General features: G+C 42.3%; 1 protein-coding gene across 1 annotated transcript in view; it reads right to left on the bottom strand.

The window, feature by feature from the left end:
* Window positions 1-323: 323 nt before the first annotated feature.
* The window catches only part of FAM186A (family with sequence similarity 186 member A), a gene marked incomplete at both ends in the record, with an annotated part of 51,327 nt that continues 34,683 nt past the window's right edge, over window positions 324-16,967 (bottom strand). The window contains 4 exons of the mRNA XM_081083992.1: window positions 324-510; window positions 1,162-1,313; window positions 3,853-4,045; window positions 12,854-16,805. Coding sequence (XP_080940118.1) covers window positions 324-510; window positions 1,162-1,313; window positions 3,853-4,045; window positions 12,854-16,805 — 4,484 coding nt within the window. The remainder of the gene's footprint in view (window positions 511-1,161; window positions 1,314-3,852; window positions 4,046-12,853; window positions 16,806-16,967) is intronic.

Here is a 16,967-nt window from a genome sequence, read left to right as displayed (position 1 = left end):
TAAGGCATGTTACTGAACCATGAGGTAGACAAAAGCATACTACTATGGGTTTTCTGGTACTTTCAATAATAAAATCCCAATAATAACGGATGGAATTCAAAGTGGACTAATCTAGTGTTAGATTAGGTTTCGTGGTATTATAACTGGTTGCTTTGTTCATATTATTCCATAGTGACATCTGCAGGCCTCCGGAGAGAAACACTAAAACAACTAATAGTTTTGGTAACTCCTTGGTGCTGTAAGAGAAAGTTAAGTTGGGTGGGGAGGAGGTGGGGAGCCATTTGACCAAAAGCCCAATTATCAGAGTGCTTCGAGTCCTTAACTTACTGTGATTGAATGGATGCAAGAGATTTTCTGAAGGAAGACTGAACATCTAACTGGAGCAGCATGGGAATAGGTGGGTACCCACCCAGCTGGGCCCACAGTGAATGTAGTGATGTCTTCTCAGCTATTGGGTAGCTTGAAATGGACTGATCAGCATTCCAGATGGTTGCCATCTGGTCTTCTTGTCTAGAGAGTCAGAGAGCACTAATTGAAATCACCAAACTCTGCTGCACTCCATAGGCAATCAAAAGATATGATTCTTATTCTCCCCTTTTTTCTTCACCACCACCACCCTGTCCTATAATGCCCTCCCTCACACTGAGGAACATTAGCCATGCCCACTTTGACTGAGAAATGAATTAAAACGGCAGAATTTGCTGAAATCGTCCCACCTCCCCCTAAAAAAGCTGCATTTCCATGATTTTACCTAGTAATCCATTTTAAAACTGCCTTCTTAGCTGCCTGGATTACTGTATATGGACCATATCCAGAAAACGTTTTTCTTTTTTCCCAGCAACAATCTTTTTCCTCTTCCTTCCCAAAGCTCCTACTTTTTTTTTTAAAGTTATACTTCTAAGTTTCTTCATTGTGTATTAATTTGCTGCTTAGTAAGAAAGAATCAGCTTCTTTTTAAAAAGAGAACTCAACATTGGATATTAGATATTAAGTAGGAATATATATAAATAAGCCTCTTGTTAAATTAGCTAAGAAAATTAATAATCCTTAGACTCTCCACTATACCATATTATAATTGTCGGGGGGGGGGGGGAGATCTTGGGCAGAAAAAAAAGCATACCATCCAAAGAAAGTTTAATGGCAGTCTTTACTACCACATACCTAAATTTCTTGAATATGTCAAATTTTCTGTCCTCTTTCACTAGTAGCTCTAGGAATGGCTGTTGAATAAATTTGGTAGGGGCAGGTTTCTGCTTTTTGTCGATGAGCAAAGGTACAGGTTGACTAAGATTCAATTGATACATATCTTGGAGCTAAAAATAAATAAATAAAAGAGGAAACAATGAAAAGAAAGGGCCAGAATCTTCAGGAAGGTCTTCTGAGCTGGCCCTAGCTTAGCTACAAGCATGACGCTTCATTTATCATGGATTTGCAAATCCTATTTCTCCAGTCTCCTCTCCTTCTCCAACTACTACTCCTCAACCTCCACCCCACCTCCAACACAATTTCAGTGGTGGCCGCTATGATATATATAAACCTAGCTCCTGCATAAGCTCTGATCCTAGCCCTTTCATCTCCTAGCTGTGTGACTTTGAGTTAGTTGCTAACTTTATCGATACCTCTTTCTCCTTATTCTATGAGGATAATAACACAGGGTTGTTGTAAGAATTGTATAACATAATATACATGGGAGCGCTTCATAAATTGTAAGAACTATGCAAATGCAATGATAGCAAACATTTACTGAATGCTTGCTGAATGTTAGATGCTTTCTACATAATAATTCATTTGATATTTACAACAACCTTATGAGAAAGGTGCTGTTATTGTCCTTGTCTTATAGATGGGGATTTGGAATTCAGAAAATTTAAGTGGCTTGTCCATGGTCTCCTAGTTTGTATGTAGTGGAGCTGATTTGAACCCATGTAGTCTGGTAGCAGAACTAACTTCTTGACCACCACCCTGACTCAGTGAAAGGTATTTATTTCATTTCTATCCTCTTCTCTCTTTTGCTTTTTCCTCCCCCTTCTTTATGCCTTGATACCCACCTTATCATCTAGAATCAGCCGTGGGCAAACTACTGCCCGCGGGCCGGATCCGGCCCATTTGAAATGAATAAAACTAAAAAAAAAATAAAAGACCGTACCCTTTTATGTAATGACGTTTACTTTGAATTTATATTAGTTCACACAAGCACTCCATCCATGCTTTTGTTGCGGCCCTCCGGTCCAGTTTAAGAACCCATTGTGGCCCTCGAGTCAAAAAGTTTGCCCACCCCTGAATTCTAGATTAAGGCTGCCTTGCCCTAACCGGTTTGGCTCAGTGGATAGAGCGTCAGCCTGAGGACTCAAGGGTCCCAGGTTCGATTCCGGTCAAGGGCATGTACCTTGGTTGCGGGCACATCCCCAGTAGGAGGTGTGCAGGAGGCAGCTGATCCATGTTTCTCTCTCATTGATGTTTCTAATTCTCTATCCCTCTCCCTTCCTCTCTGTAAAAAAAAAAAAAAAAAAAAAAATCAATAAAATAGATTAAGGCTGCCTGGACCCCAGACCCTATTCATCCTCTGACATGCCCTAGATATTGTGATTCCTGTTAGACAGTTCATGACACTGCCAACTGATCTTGCTTTCCACTTACATTGGCCATATTTTCCAAGCAATAAACTGTCAAAAATATCCTTCTTCTTTTTTTTTTACAAAGATCTTTAATACTTAAAATGTAGCCCTTCTGGAAAATTCAGAATATGTCTGATTTGAATCAGGCTATGATGAGAAGTTTCTGTACCTTCTAAAGTAGCAAGTAAACTGATCTTATTAAGTAACTAAATTAATTAATTTAGTGCAAGAAAAGGATATATAGATATAAAATGTTTCTAGAATTCCCAGGATGTTCCAGAATTTCGTGCTAGAACATGTAATGGGAGCGTGTAATCCAGAGCAAAGTGCTCTAATCTCACCTTTATAACTTTTTGGAAGGTCATCTCAGAGGGGGCTCTGGGTCATAATGAGTGGATTATTAGAGTTAAATAGGGTTTTCTCTGCATGGTGCTATGTAAGCAAGTTAAATAAATCCTTATCTCCTTTCTTGCAAACTCACCAAAATAAAGCTTGCTTTCTGATAGTTGTGAGGAAAGGAGTAACTGTCATGAATCAGTTGGAGAGTAGTGACTTCAAGAGAGGCTGGTAGATGTGGGTTTACTAGGAATGAATTGAACACTTCTAGAAGTCTCTCCTATTCTAATCTTTTCTCATCTAGAAAGCCCAGCCAGTATTCCTGTTGTCAATTTAGGAGTTTCACTGAAGTCACAGTGTAATTGATTGAATGGTGAAGCCCCAGAAGATACGTTCACCCAGAACCTGTGAATGCGACCTTACTTAGAAAAAGGGTCTTTACAGGTGTAATTAAGTTACGGATCTCAAGATGAGATCATCCTGGATTAACCAGGTGGGTCCTAAATCCATGACACATGACTTTGTAAGATTCAGAAGTGAAGACAGACAAGCTGGGAAAAGGGCTAAGGGAAAAATGAATGCAGAGAATAGCGGTTATGCAGCGACAAGTCAATGAATGCCAAAGATTGTCGATAGCTACCAGACTCTTGGAGAGAGACATGAAATACATTTCTCAGAGCCTCCAGAAAGAACCATCTCAATTCTTTCTCCATCTTGATTTCATAAACTGGCCTTCAGAACTCTAAGAGAATACATTTCTGTTGTTTTAAGCCACAAAGTTTGTTAAAGTAGCCCTAGGAAACCAATATACAAGGTATCTCCAGATAAATGTTATTTGCAAAGCTTACCACTCTCACTTTTCTTGTAACATACCAGGGCGAGGGAATAGAAAACAGATTACCTGGCTAAATAAGAACATCATTTTCCTCAGGCACTGATTCCGTTTCTGCTCTAGAGACTTTTGCTTCTCGGTCCAGACCCCCATCATCTTTTTCTGGTAGCCATCAATTCTGTTCAGCATTATGTAAAGATTCTGGGTCTCATAACCTTTCCCACTGTTTTGGATGGCTAGTAATCTTTTGATTATGTTGTTTCTGGAAAAAAAATTAACAAGAATTAGATTGATATAATTACTGACCTTAACTCAACAAACCTGGCCTTAGTTACTTCAATTCTCATCCTTAATAAGTAGAGAGGGATGGGATAGGGATGGGAGGCTTACTTAATCAAATCTTAATCTAGTTCCATATATGACTAAACTTTCAAAAATCTATGACTGTCAAATTTTTATTAACCCTTCACAGTTTAGTGTTATAATAGTGTTTTTATTATTATTTAAATACATTAAAATTGATATGTACAAGACATAATCCTATATAATAAAAGGGTAATATGCAAACTAACGCTAACAGCAGAAAGACTGGGAATGACTGGTCACTATGACACACACTGACCACCAGGGGGCAGACGCTCAATGCAGGAGCTGCCCCCTGGTGGTCAGTGTGCTCCCACAGGGGGAGCTCTGCTCGGCCACAAGCCAGGCTGACGGCTGCCTTTACAGCGGTGGTGGTGGGAGCCTCTCCCGCCTCCTCAGCAGTGCTAAGGATGTCTGACTGCAGCTTAGGCCTGCTCCCTGCTGGCAAGTGGACATCCCCCGAGGGCTGCCGGGCTGCCAGAGGGATGTCTGACTGCCATCTTGGGCCCAGTCCCCCAGGGAGCGGGCCTGAGCCAACAGGTGGACATCCTCCGAAGGGTCCCAGACTGCAAGAGGGCATAGGCTGGGCTGAGGGACCCCCCCAAGTGCACAAATTTTTGTGCTCTGGGCCTCTAGTTCTATATAATAAAAGCCTAATATGCTAAATGTTTGGTGTCCAGTAGTCTGTTCAACCAATCAAAGCGTAATATGCTAATGATATGCTAAGGCTGCTCAACCGCTTGCTATGACATGCACTGACCACCAGGGGCAGACAGTTGAGTAGTCAACCAGTTGCTATGATGTGCACTGACCACCAGGGGGCAAATGCTCCTACCAGTAAGTTAGCTTGCTGCTGGGGTCCGGCCATTCAGGACTGAGGGAGCCAGGCCAGACACACCTGGAGCCCTCTGCAGTCCCTCCCCAGCTGGCCAACGTCCCGCATCCCCCCACCCCTGGCCCCGATCGTGCACTGGTAGGGGTCCCTCAGCCTGGCCTGTGCCCTCTCCCATCTGGGACCCCTCAGGGGATGTCGGAGAGCTGATTTTGGCCTGATCCCGCAGGCCAGGCCGAGAGACCCCCCCCCCCAGTGGTGCACAAATTCATGCACCGGGCCTCTAGTACAATTATAAAAAAGACAGTGTCTTTGCCTTCAAAGCATTTCAAAGCCAGAATAGGAGACTAATAAATTAACTGTGTCAAAGAGAGAATGAAACAAATGCTAAATAAAAATGTAAACATGCTATTTGAACAAAAACAAATGCATAATTAGTTATAGTAAGAGAAATAAAGAAGGCTTTATAAGAAGATGTTGAATAGGATCTTGAGGAATAGTCATAAAAATGTATTCTCATCCTAACTGGTTTGGCTCAGTGGATAGAGCATCGCCCTGCGGACTGAAGGGTCCCAGGTTCGATTCCAGTCAAGGGCATGTACTGTGGTTGTGAGCACATCCCCAGTAGGGGGTGTACAGGAGGCAGCCGATCGATGTTTCTCTCTCATTGATGTTTCTAACTCTCTGTCCCTCTCCCTTCCTCTCTGTAAAAAATCAATAAAAATATATATTTTAAAAAATGTATTCTCATAGCATACCACCATGTTTGGGTCTCCTAAACAGATAGTGTTTCACCATCCCCATACTACAGGAGAGGAAAGGAATCTGGGCAAAAAAAAAATTAAAGATTTTTGAAGTGATTTTTACAGAGAAGGGTGAGGGGGAAGAGAGAGGCAATTAGCTGCCTCCTGCATGCCCCCAACTGGGGATCAAGTCTGCAGCTGGGTTATATGCCCTCACCAGGAATCAAACCAGCAGCCTCTTGATGCATGGTTTGATGCTCAACCACTGACCCATACTGACCAGGCTAAATGATTTTCTAAAGTCACATAAATAAATAAATAGCATATTTGGGAAGCAAACCTAGATCTTCTCTCTTTTCAGAATACCAGTATTTCTCAAAGTGTGGACTGAATCATTTGTCGGGGAAGGAGGAAATGCCTGTTAAAAATACAGATTCCAAGGTTCCTCAGACCTTTTTAATCAAAATCTTGGTGTGTAGGCTTCGAGATCTGTATTTTAAACAGAATCTCAGGTAAATCTTAAGTTTGGGAAGAAGGGGATGAGGAATTCCAGGTTGAAGTAATACTTAGTACAAATGTAAGAGAATGGAAGTTATATTTTGGGAATGGTGAATAGTCTGAGACTTTTAGACCATGGATATATGAAAGGATATGGTGGGAAGGAGACTGGAATGGCTGGATTATGAAAGGCCTTAAAAGGCATGTTAAAGAGTTTGGATTTTGGGGGCAGGAGTTGCCAAGGGGAATAATTGAAGATATGTTTCTGAACATATGCGTTTTACATACATATTGTAAACACACACAGAGAGAGGAAACAACTCTTAGGTCCCTTTTGTGGGTTATAATTAATAACTTAGAACCTACTAAATATATGGATCATTTAATACTTAAACAGGTCAATTTTCTGAGTTAACTTAGTATATTTAATTAAATTAATTTTCCAATAGCCTTGGATTTTTTTCCATGTCCTATAGGTGATTTTCGTTTTTTTCACTCTTAAACCGTCTTTATTACATGTGTTTTTGATAACTTCTCCATATCAATTATAGAATGCCTATCACACCCAGTCCCATAAATAACACTGTTCTCAATGAAGCAAGTGGGTAACATTCTTATCACCATCTTTTATACTATTCAAAAGTAGTTAATATTATTATACTTCATATCTTCTCGCCCATATAATGTCAAGAATCTTCTTGACCTAAGCTATCTTTGTTATGGAATCTTTAATCTATCAATATTTTATTCCTTATTATACCTGTTGGTGATCTGATTATAATAACATTAAATATTAAATAAGAACTTTCTGGGAAAAATGAATTCACTTTTGATGGGATTAAAGTTATACTTGTATAAGTTAAATATTGTTACAAAATGTTGATCTATATATTTCAATTTTTAAATGATTTTACTGAAGCAGGTCAGATCATGTCACTTAGACTTCAAAATCTCCAGTCACGGGGAAGAGGAAAGGGGAAAATGGGAGATATCTGTAATACTATCAACAATAAAAAATATATGCAAAAAATTTAAAAATCTCCAATAAATCTGAACAAACCAATTGCCATATAAAAATTAAGAAAGCTGTCTAAGAACTTCCCTTCAAAAGTACCAAGCCTATATAATATCATAGATGAGATCTGCCAAACCTTAAAAGAACAACTAATTTTACTGTTAAACTCTCAAGCATAAAAAAAAAGTTTTCACATTTTTTAATGGTAGAAGCTTAAAATTATATTAAAAATTGACAAAAATAGCACAAACAAATTGACAAAGATAGCACCAATCAAACTTACTAATTAATGTAAAACAACACCTAAATGAAACATTAGCAAACAAACTTTATAACATTCAAAGAAGGATACACCAAGGACAAATAGGATTTATTCCAGGAATGCAGTGATGGTTTAATAAAATTAATTATATTAATAAATCTGAGTAGAAAGTAATATTTTCTTTAATGCACATGAAAATGACGTCAAAATCACATTTAATAAAAAATGTGTTTTAACAAATTTAACAAAATTCAACATCCACTCTTGCTTTTAAAAAAAACATAATGGAACAGGAGCAAATGGATACTTTAATATGATAAAAATGTACTTAAACCTAATAGTATTTTTTTACTGATAAATATAAGAAAGACTAGAGACCCAGTGCACGAAAATTTGTGCATTTGGGGGGGGGGGCGTCCCTCAGCCTGGCCAGCACCCTCTCACAGTCCAGGACCCCTTAGGGGATGTCCACCTGCTGGCTTAGGCTTGTTCCCCAGGGGCTCGAGCCTAAGCTGGCAGTCAGACATCCCTCTGGCAGCCCAGGAGCCCTCGGGGGATGTCCGACTGATGGGAACGGGCCTAAGCCGCAGTTGGACATCCTAGCGCTGCCACAGAAGCAGGAGAGGTTCCCACCACTGCTGCTGCGCTCACAGCCCTCAGCCCAGCTTGTAGCTGAGCAGAACTCCCCCTGTGGAAACACACCGATCACCAGGGGGCAGCTCCTGCATTAAGCGTCTGCCCCCTGGTGGTCAGTGCATGTCATAGCAACTGGCCATTCCACTGTTAGGGTCAATTTGCATATTACCCTTTTATTATATAGAATATTCATCATTGCCACTATCTTTTTAACCAATTTATAGTTATTTATTCATTTATTTTTTAAATATATTTTATTGACTTTTTACAAAGAGGAAGGGAGAGGGATAGAGAGTTAGAAACATCGATGAGAGAGAAACACCGATCAGCTGCCTCCTGCACACTCCCCACTGGGAATGTGCCTGCAACCAAGGTACGTGCCCTTGACTGGAATCGAACCTGGGACCCTTGAGTCCGCAGGCCGACGCTCTATCTGCTGAGCCAAACCAGTTAGGGCTTATAGTTATTTTTTAATAAATAGCTATGAAAGGGCTTATATTTTGGCCATCTGAGATACATAGAATGGAGAAAATAAGAACAAAGAAGAAATTGACTTAGGTTAAGAATATTTTACAACTTTTTCAGAAAAGAGAATATCAATGTAAGTGATCCTTTAAACACACTTGAATATGAATTTTTTTTAGAAAATAACATGGGGCTACAGGAAGGCACTCATAGCTGTTACTCAGGGCAGTCAAATGAATAAAGATGACCTGGTAGCCATATCACCAATATTTTTTAACAGAGTCCTGGAGATACTAACCAATTCAGATAATCAAGAGACAGAAATTAGATGTTTAAAAATTGGCAAATCTAAATGTAAAATATTATTATTGGTAGGTGCTTTGATTATATACCTGGAGAACTCAAAAATATCCATTAAAAAACTTTCACATGCTTGAATACCATAAATGGCTGCATACAAAATTGATATAGAGAAATCTAGCCTTCATTTATACAAATAATGAGTTAGAAGATATCACAGAAAGAGAGAGTCCATTTACAATAGTAACCACAAAAATAAAAACTGCCCAGCTGGCATGGATGAGCATCGACCTATGAACCAGGAGGTCACGGTTCTATTCCTGATCAGGGCATATGCCCTGGTTGTGGGCTTGATCCCCAGTGGGAGGTGTGCAGAAGGCAGCCAATCAGTGATTCTCATCATTGATGTTTCTATCTCTCCCTCTCCCCTCCTCTCTGAAATCAATAAAAATATTTTCTAAAAAACACAACTACCAGGATATACACTTATGGAATAATATGGAAGAGTTATACAAAAACCTTTTCCAGAAGGACACACACATACTTGAACAAAAAGGGAGGTATACCATATTCTTGGATAGGAAGACAGTGTTAGTAAAGATAAGCTAGATTTGCTGTTTTAACAACCCCAAATCTTAGTGGCTAAAAAGAAAATTTTACTTGTTGTTCATACTACAAATCCACCAGGGCTCAGCAGGGAGAGCTTCATTGCATACTCTCAAGAACACAGGCTATAAAAACAGCTTAAACATCGCAGGTTATCGTGGCAGAGGAAAACGAGACTCTGGAGGGTGTCAGACTGACAATGCTCAGCACAGAAGTGACACATACCAATTCTGCTCACATCTCGTTAACAAGGACTGGCAAACACTGTAATGACTGTGACAAAGACTCAACATCATGAGAATAAAACTGCAATAAATAACATGGAATAGAAGTGACTCATATATATGTAATCAGTAAAAGATAATAAAAAGTCCAGATATGTACCTAACTGATACAAGGATTTATCATTATGATACGTTTAAATAAGTAGGGGGAACTGGGTAGCCATGTATGTGTGTGTGGGTGGGGAGGGGCCAGATCCATTTCTCACAACAGAATGTTGTGAATCAAAGCCTTAAGTATAAAACAAACAAAAAAATGAATAACCAACCATAAAAATACTAAGAGACCTAGAAAGGACTTTTAAAGATCATAATTTTTAAAATGTATATTTTTATTGATTTCAGAGAGGAAGGGAGAGGGAGAGAGATAGATAGAAACATCAATGATGAGAGAGAATCATTGGCTGGCTGCCTCCTGCACACCCCCTACTGGGGATCAAGCCCACAACCTGGTATGTGCCTTGACCGGAATCAAACCAGGGACCCCTTCAGTCTGCAGGCCAACACTCGGCTAGGGCTAAAAATCTTAATTTTCTACAAAGCAAAAAATACCAAAAGCAGAGTAAAGACAAGTGGGGGGAAATTTACAATTTGCATCACAGACAAGGGGCCGATTTTCCAAATATTTTATCAGATCCCCCAAATGAATTTTAAAAAGCAAGTTGACAACCCTAATGAGAAATGGGCAAAGTATTTTAATGGTGTCTTCACCGAAAATGAAATACAGATGGCTCTTAAGTCTAGAAAAAGACGCTTAACCTCACCAATAATAAAAGTAGTGACAATTAAAGCAGTAAAATGCCATATTTCATCATTATATTGGCAATGAACAAAAAAATTGATAATAGTTTGTGTTAGTCCTAATGTAGGGGAATACCAATTTATAACACTAACCAACATGTAAATTGTTACAACCTCTTTGGAAAACAATTTGACAAAAATCACAATTATAAAACACCCTTTGATCCAGAAATTCTACTAGGAATATACATACATATATATGTGTATACAAGATTGTTCATAAAAGTATATTTTTATAAAGCAAAATGTTGAAAACAGCATAAATATCCATCAGATGTTAGGTAAATTCTGGTAAATCCAAACTTAGAATACTATGGAACTATAAAATGAATGAGTAGACTCTTTATATACGAATTCCCAAGTTATCTAACACTTAATACCTAAGTTCAATTATGAAAAAAAAATCAAACATGGTAACTTTAAAATATGCAAAAAGGGGGATAAAAGAGCATAGTACTTTTCTACATATGCAGAAAATGTTATGCATATGCATTAGTAGCCCTGGGGAAGAGGCCTAAAGGCTAGGATAGGATTATTAGGGAGACTTCTCTTATCTCATTTGAATTTTTAAAATATTGTACCAGGTGAATGCCACTTATTTTTTAAAATTTAAATAAAACTAAGGAAAAAAGACGTAAGAGAACTGGAGATTGACCAGGAACATGTTATTTAAAATTCTCGAATAGATTTTAAAAAACTAGGAATATTCAGTTTGGAAAGAACAAACTAAAGACAAATATAGAGTAAACCATTTTCCAACAAATCTCAATTTAAGCTTTGAAATTAAAAGTTCTAATTATATCTTGAATAAGTCTTTCTTTTGCGCCTTGTTATTTCAATACTTAGTTATCGAATGAATTCTGTCCTCAAAAATGTAAACTTGTTGAGAACAGGGTACTTCGTTTTATTCACTGCTATATCCCTAGCAACTAAAACAATGCTTGGCACATTGGAGGCATTCAGTAAACATGTGGTGAATAAATAACATAGTTCTTCCTATATTTAATGATAACCTCTTTTATTATAGGTTTTAGTTTAGCTTCTTGTAATTTAAGGTTAAAAAGTTTCCCCAAAATAATAGGTTCGTAACCTCAAAACACAAATGCTAAGGATGGCAGGTCAGTTGACAAAGACTCAACATCATGAGAATAAAACTGCAATAAATAACATGGAATAGAAGTGACTCATCTATATGTAATCAGTAAAAAATAATAAAAAGTCCAGATATGTACCTAATTGATACAAGAATTTATAATTAAGATACGTTTAAATAAGTAGGGGGAACTGGGTAGCCATGTGTGTGTGTGTGTGGGTTGCGGGGGGTGGGGGAGGAACCAGATCCATTTCCCTGACCTATTTCTGATAGTTGCAATTTTTTTAAAAATAAATTTTATTAATTTTATTTTTTTACAGAGAGGAAGGGAGAGGTATAGAGAGTTAGAAACATCGATGAGAGAGAAACATTGATCAGCTGCCTCGTGCATACCTCCTACTGGGATTGTGCCCACAACCAAGATACATGCCCTTGACTGGAATCGAACCTGGGACCTTTCAGTCTGCAGGCCAACGCTCTATCCACCGAGCCAAACTGGTTAGAGCTATTTGCAATTTTTAAAAATCAGGATGAGGATCTGTTTCTTTCAGGTCACTCCAGTAGTCAAGTTGCCATGGCAACACCTTGTACATAATCTGCCATCTCCCATTTTAGGAATCATACATCTTCTGGTGAGCCCAGGATGATGTAAAAAATTCAGAATAACTGGAAACATCTCTAAACTTTTGAAGTAGATATTATGGGGATCAGTCATTATCCACAAAATTTACCTTGGCATATGAAATAGATCATATTATATATTTATTTTCTAAAAAATATCTCCTTTTGCCCTGACCGGTTTGGCTCAGTGGATAGAGTGTTGGCCTGTGGACTGAGAGGTCCCAGGTTCGATTCCGGTCAAGGGCATGTACCTTGGTTGTGGGCACATCCCCAGTAGGAGGTGTGCAGGAGGCAGCTGATCGATGTTCCTCTCTCATCGATGTTTCTAACTCTCTATCCTTCTCCCTTCCACTCTGTAAAAAATCAATAAAATATATTTTTAAAAAAAATATCTCCTTTTGCTATCTTAAATAGGCTTCCATCCCATAGACCTACCATAAGAGAATCTTTTAGAACAACTGACCTGATAAATATGAATATACTTATAGAGCAACGTGGGAGGATATTTGAAATCAGAACTAAACCAGAAATCAACATGTAATAGTTACATCTACCTTGCACGCTGGATCAGCCTATAGGCAATGTACTTGCGGAATAGGTATCCCAGTCGAACTGTGTCTGTATGAAGTGTCTCAATTATGAGATTTCTAGCTGTTGTATGTAGCTCTGAAGGGTGTCCAGAAGTTTCTGTGGTCTGATTTAAGAGTATCAGGTTCTTCCTTTGAGCCTTCACATCAACAAAATACCTCTGCTCTTTGAGCTCTTGGAAAGAGGAAGGGGGTATCATCATCTTGAGTTTCTTGGTACCTGAAACTGAAGTCAGTACGCAGGGCTTACTTATAGGGGGAAATCGGGATTTCCAGTCCCATTCGGAAGGTGAAATCTGTGATCTTTTGGGTAGTTGAGTAGTAAGAGGAGGCAGTGATGTTATAGGCTTCATGAGAGTGGGCAGGTCCCCCTCATCAATGTAAGGAGTTTGTGATACTGGTGTCCTATACTTGGTGAGATAGGGCTGAAATGTCCTAAGTTGTTCCATAGTAAAAGAATCTCGGAGTTCCTGGATTTCTTCAGAAGTGTCAGAGACCTCTGATATTTGGAACTTCTTAGCAGTGAAAGGGGCTTGTGGTACCTTGAAACTTGGAGCACCGGGATGGACCAATGCTGATTTAGATTTCAGAGTCAAATCTTTTGGGGGCTTTGCAGGGGTTGAGGGGGTCCGTGGTGGTGGAGGATGCCCAGGGGTGGGAGAGATCCGTAGTGGGAAAGCTTGCCCAGGAAAGGTCTGTGGTGCCGGAAGCTCCCCAAGGGTAGAAGGGGCTTGTAGATAGGGAGATTGCTCACAGGTGGTAGGGAGCTGAAATGCCTGGGGCTGCTCAGAGAAGGTGGAGAGTCCAGATTCCATGAGCTCCCCAGGGACAGAAGGGGCCCCAGGAATCAAAGGCTTCCCAGGAAAGAGAGGAGCCCAGAGACTGGGAATCTGTGAAGAGGCAGGTGGAATTCCAGATATAAGAGGTTGCCTGGAGGCAAGAGGAAGCTTTGATATCAGGGGTGACTGGGGAGTCAGAGAGTCCCTAGGTATGAGGATCTGCCTAGGGCTAAGAGGGGAATCCAGTGTAAGGGGCTGCCCTAGAGTGGGAGGGGTCCCAGATACTGAAAGCTTCCCAGGGGTGGGAGGGACCTCTGGTGCTAGGAACTTCACAGGGCTGAACTGACCTTTAGAAACCAGTGTCTGTTTAGAGGAAGGAAGCTCCCTAGGGAAGCTCCCCTTCCCTCGGGATTTCCCAGAGACAAATGGGGGTTGGGTAAAAAGAAACCCTGATGTCTGCAAAGAAGTAGAAGAGACCTTAAATCTAGGGGTCTTCTCATCAATAAGAGCAGATGGTACCAGGGACCATCTAGTTCTTGATGTAGTGGATTGCCCAGGAAGGAGAGAAGTCTTTGATTCTTGAAATGGTTTCAGAGTGGAAGGGGCCAATCTGGTGGACAGCTTAGGCATGTGAGGAACACTTGGTTTGATGGATTTATCAGGAATGGAAAAGATCCCAACTTCCTGGGTATGTCCTGAAGAAGGACCAGCCCAGATTTGTGAAAACTGCTCATTAACGGGAGGAGCTCTTGGTTCTAGGCTCTGCTTAGACATGTGAGTAATACCCATGGGCTGGGCCTGTCCTGGGGTGAAGGGAGCTCCCGAAGGTTGAACTTGCTCATGGGTAAGGGGAGGTCCTAAGACATGGGCTTTATCTGAAGTGAGAGGGGCCCCCAAAGACTGTTCATGCCTACGAGTGATAATTGATAACCAGGCATTTGGGATTCGCAATGCCTGGGCCTGATTCAGAGTTAAAGGAGTGCCAAATGACTGAGCCTGTTCAACCCCCAATGCTTTGCCCTGCTTAAGAAAAAGAGTGTGTGATACTTCCTGAGCCATTTCTGGAGTGATAGCGACCCCCAATTTCCAGGCCTGTTCTGCAGTGAGAGGGGTCTCTAATGCCTGAGCCTGGTCAAGGTTAAGTGGGACCCCCAATACTTGTTTCTGCTCAGGGGTGAGGGTAATACCCACTGCCGGGGCTTGTTCATTGGTATGTGTGATACCCCAAATCTGCGCGTTCTCTGGAGTAAGAGTGAACATCAGTGCCCGTGCCTGTGCCTGTGCCTCTTCCTGCTGTGGTGTGATAGTGACTCCCAATGCCTCATCCTGGCCTTGAGTGATAGGGACACCAAGTATCTGGGCCTGTTGAGTAGTCACAGGGATCTGCATTGCCTGGCTCTGCTCAGGGGTAAGAGTCATGTCATGGGCCTGGGCAGGTGCCTTTAGAGTCTGGCCCTGGATAGGAGTAATATAGTCCCTCAATGTCCCTTCTTGCTGGAGAATGACAGGAGCTCTCAATGCTTGAACTTGCTCATGTGTGAGTGTGACTCCCAAACCGTGGGATTTTTCAAGAGTGAGGGTAACCATCAGTGCCTTGAACTGCTCATGGGTAAGAGTGATGCCCTGTGCCTGGACCTGTTGAGGGGTGAGAGTGATACCCAGTGCCTGGGCCTGCTGAGGGGTGAGAGTGATGCCCTGTGCCTGGACGTGCTGAGGGGTGAGAGTGATGTCCTGTGCCAGGACCTGCTGAGGGGTGAGAGTGATGCCCTGTGCCAGGACCTGCTGAGGGGTGAGAGTGATGCCCTGTGCTTGAGCCTGTTCAGGGGTGAGAGTGATGCCCTGTGCCTGGACCTGCTGAGGGGTGAGAGTGATGCCCTGTGCCTGGACCTGCTGAGGGGTGAGAGTGATGCCGAGTGCCGGGGCCTGCTGAGGGGTGAGAGTGATGCTCTGCTCCAGGGCCTGCTGAGGGGTGAGAGTGATGTCCGGTGCCAGGACTTGACTAGGGGAGAGAGTGATGCCCTGTGCCTGGACCTGCTGAGGGGTGAGAGTGATGCCCTGTGCCTGGACCTGCTGAGGGGTGAGAGTGATGCCGAGTGCCTGGGCCTGCTGAGGGGTGAGAGTGATGCTCTGCTCCAGGGCCTGCTGAGGGGTGAGAGTGATGTCCGGTGCCAGGACTTGACTAGGGGAGAGAGTGATGCCCTGTGCCTGGACCTGCTGAGGGGTGAGAGTGATGCCCTGTGCCAGGACCTGCTGAGGGGTGAGAGTGATGTCCGGTGCCAGGACTTGACTAGGGGAGAGAGTGATGCCCTGTGCCTGGACCTGCTGAGGGGTGAGAGTGATGCCCTGTGCCAGGACCTGCTGAGGGGTAAGAGTGATGCCCTGTGCCAGGACCTGCTGAGGGGTGAGAGTGATGCCCTGTGCCAGGACCTGCTGAGGGGTGAGAGTGATGCCCTGTGCTTGGGCCTGTTCAGGGGTGAGAGTGATGCCCTGTGCCTGGACCTGCTGAGGAGTGAGAGTGATGCCCAGTGCCTGGGCCTGCTGAGGGGTGAGAGTGATGCCCTGTGCTTGGGCCTGCTGAGGGGTGAGAGTGATGTCCTGTGCCAGGGCCTGCTGAGGAGTGAGAGTGATGCCCTGTGCCAGGGCTTGACTAGGGGTGAGAGTGATGCCCTGTACCAGGGCCTGCTGAGGGGTGAGAGTGATTCCCTGTGCCAGGGCTTGACTAGGGGTGAGAGTGATGCCCTGCTCCAGGGCCTGCTGAGGGGTGAGAGTGATGCCCTGTGCCAGGGCTTGACTAGGGATGAGAGTGATGCCCTGTACCAGGGCCTGCTGAGGGGTGAGAGTGATGTCCGGTGCCAGGGCTTGACTAGGGGTGAGAGTGATTCCCTGTGCCAGGGCTTGACTAGGGGTGAGAGTGATTCCCTGCTCCTGGGCCTGCTGAGGGGTGAGAGTGATGCCCAGTGCCTGCGCCTGCTCAGGAGAGAGAGTGATGCCCTGGTCCTGGTCCTCCTCATGAATGGCAGTAATGGACTTTGTAGGAAACTGTCCAGGAATAGAAAAGGGGCCAGGTGAGGAAAGCTGTGTCGAGGTGGGAGGAATGACTAGTTCGGAGTGTTTTTCGTCAGCAAGATTCTCATGGAACTCTTTTTTTGTGCGTAAGAGTAATGCACGTTTCCATGTGTTCTTCCACCTGGGAGTCAATCTTATTGAACTGTAACTTAACACAGTTTCTAGTTCTTCAGGTATTTCCTCCTTAATCTTCAACTGCTCCTTTGCTTTCTTATGCCACTGACTTTCATCGTCCC

This window comes from Myotis nattereri (assembly GCF_964212035.1).
Source record: "Myotis nattereri genome assembly, chromosome: 2".
NCBI lineage: Eukaryota > Metazoa > Chordata > Mammalia > Chiroptera > Vespertilionidae > Myotis > Myotis nattereri.
This window is presented reverse-complemented; position numbering and strand designations above follow the sequence as displayed.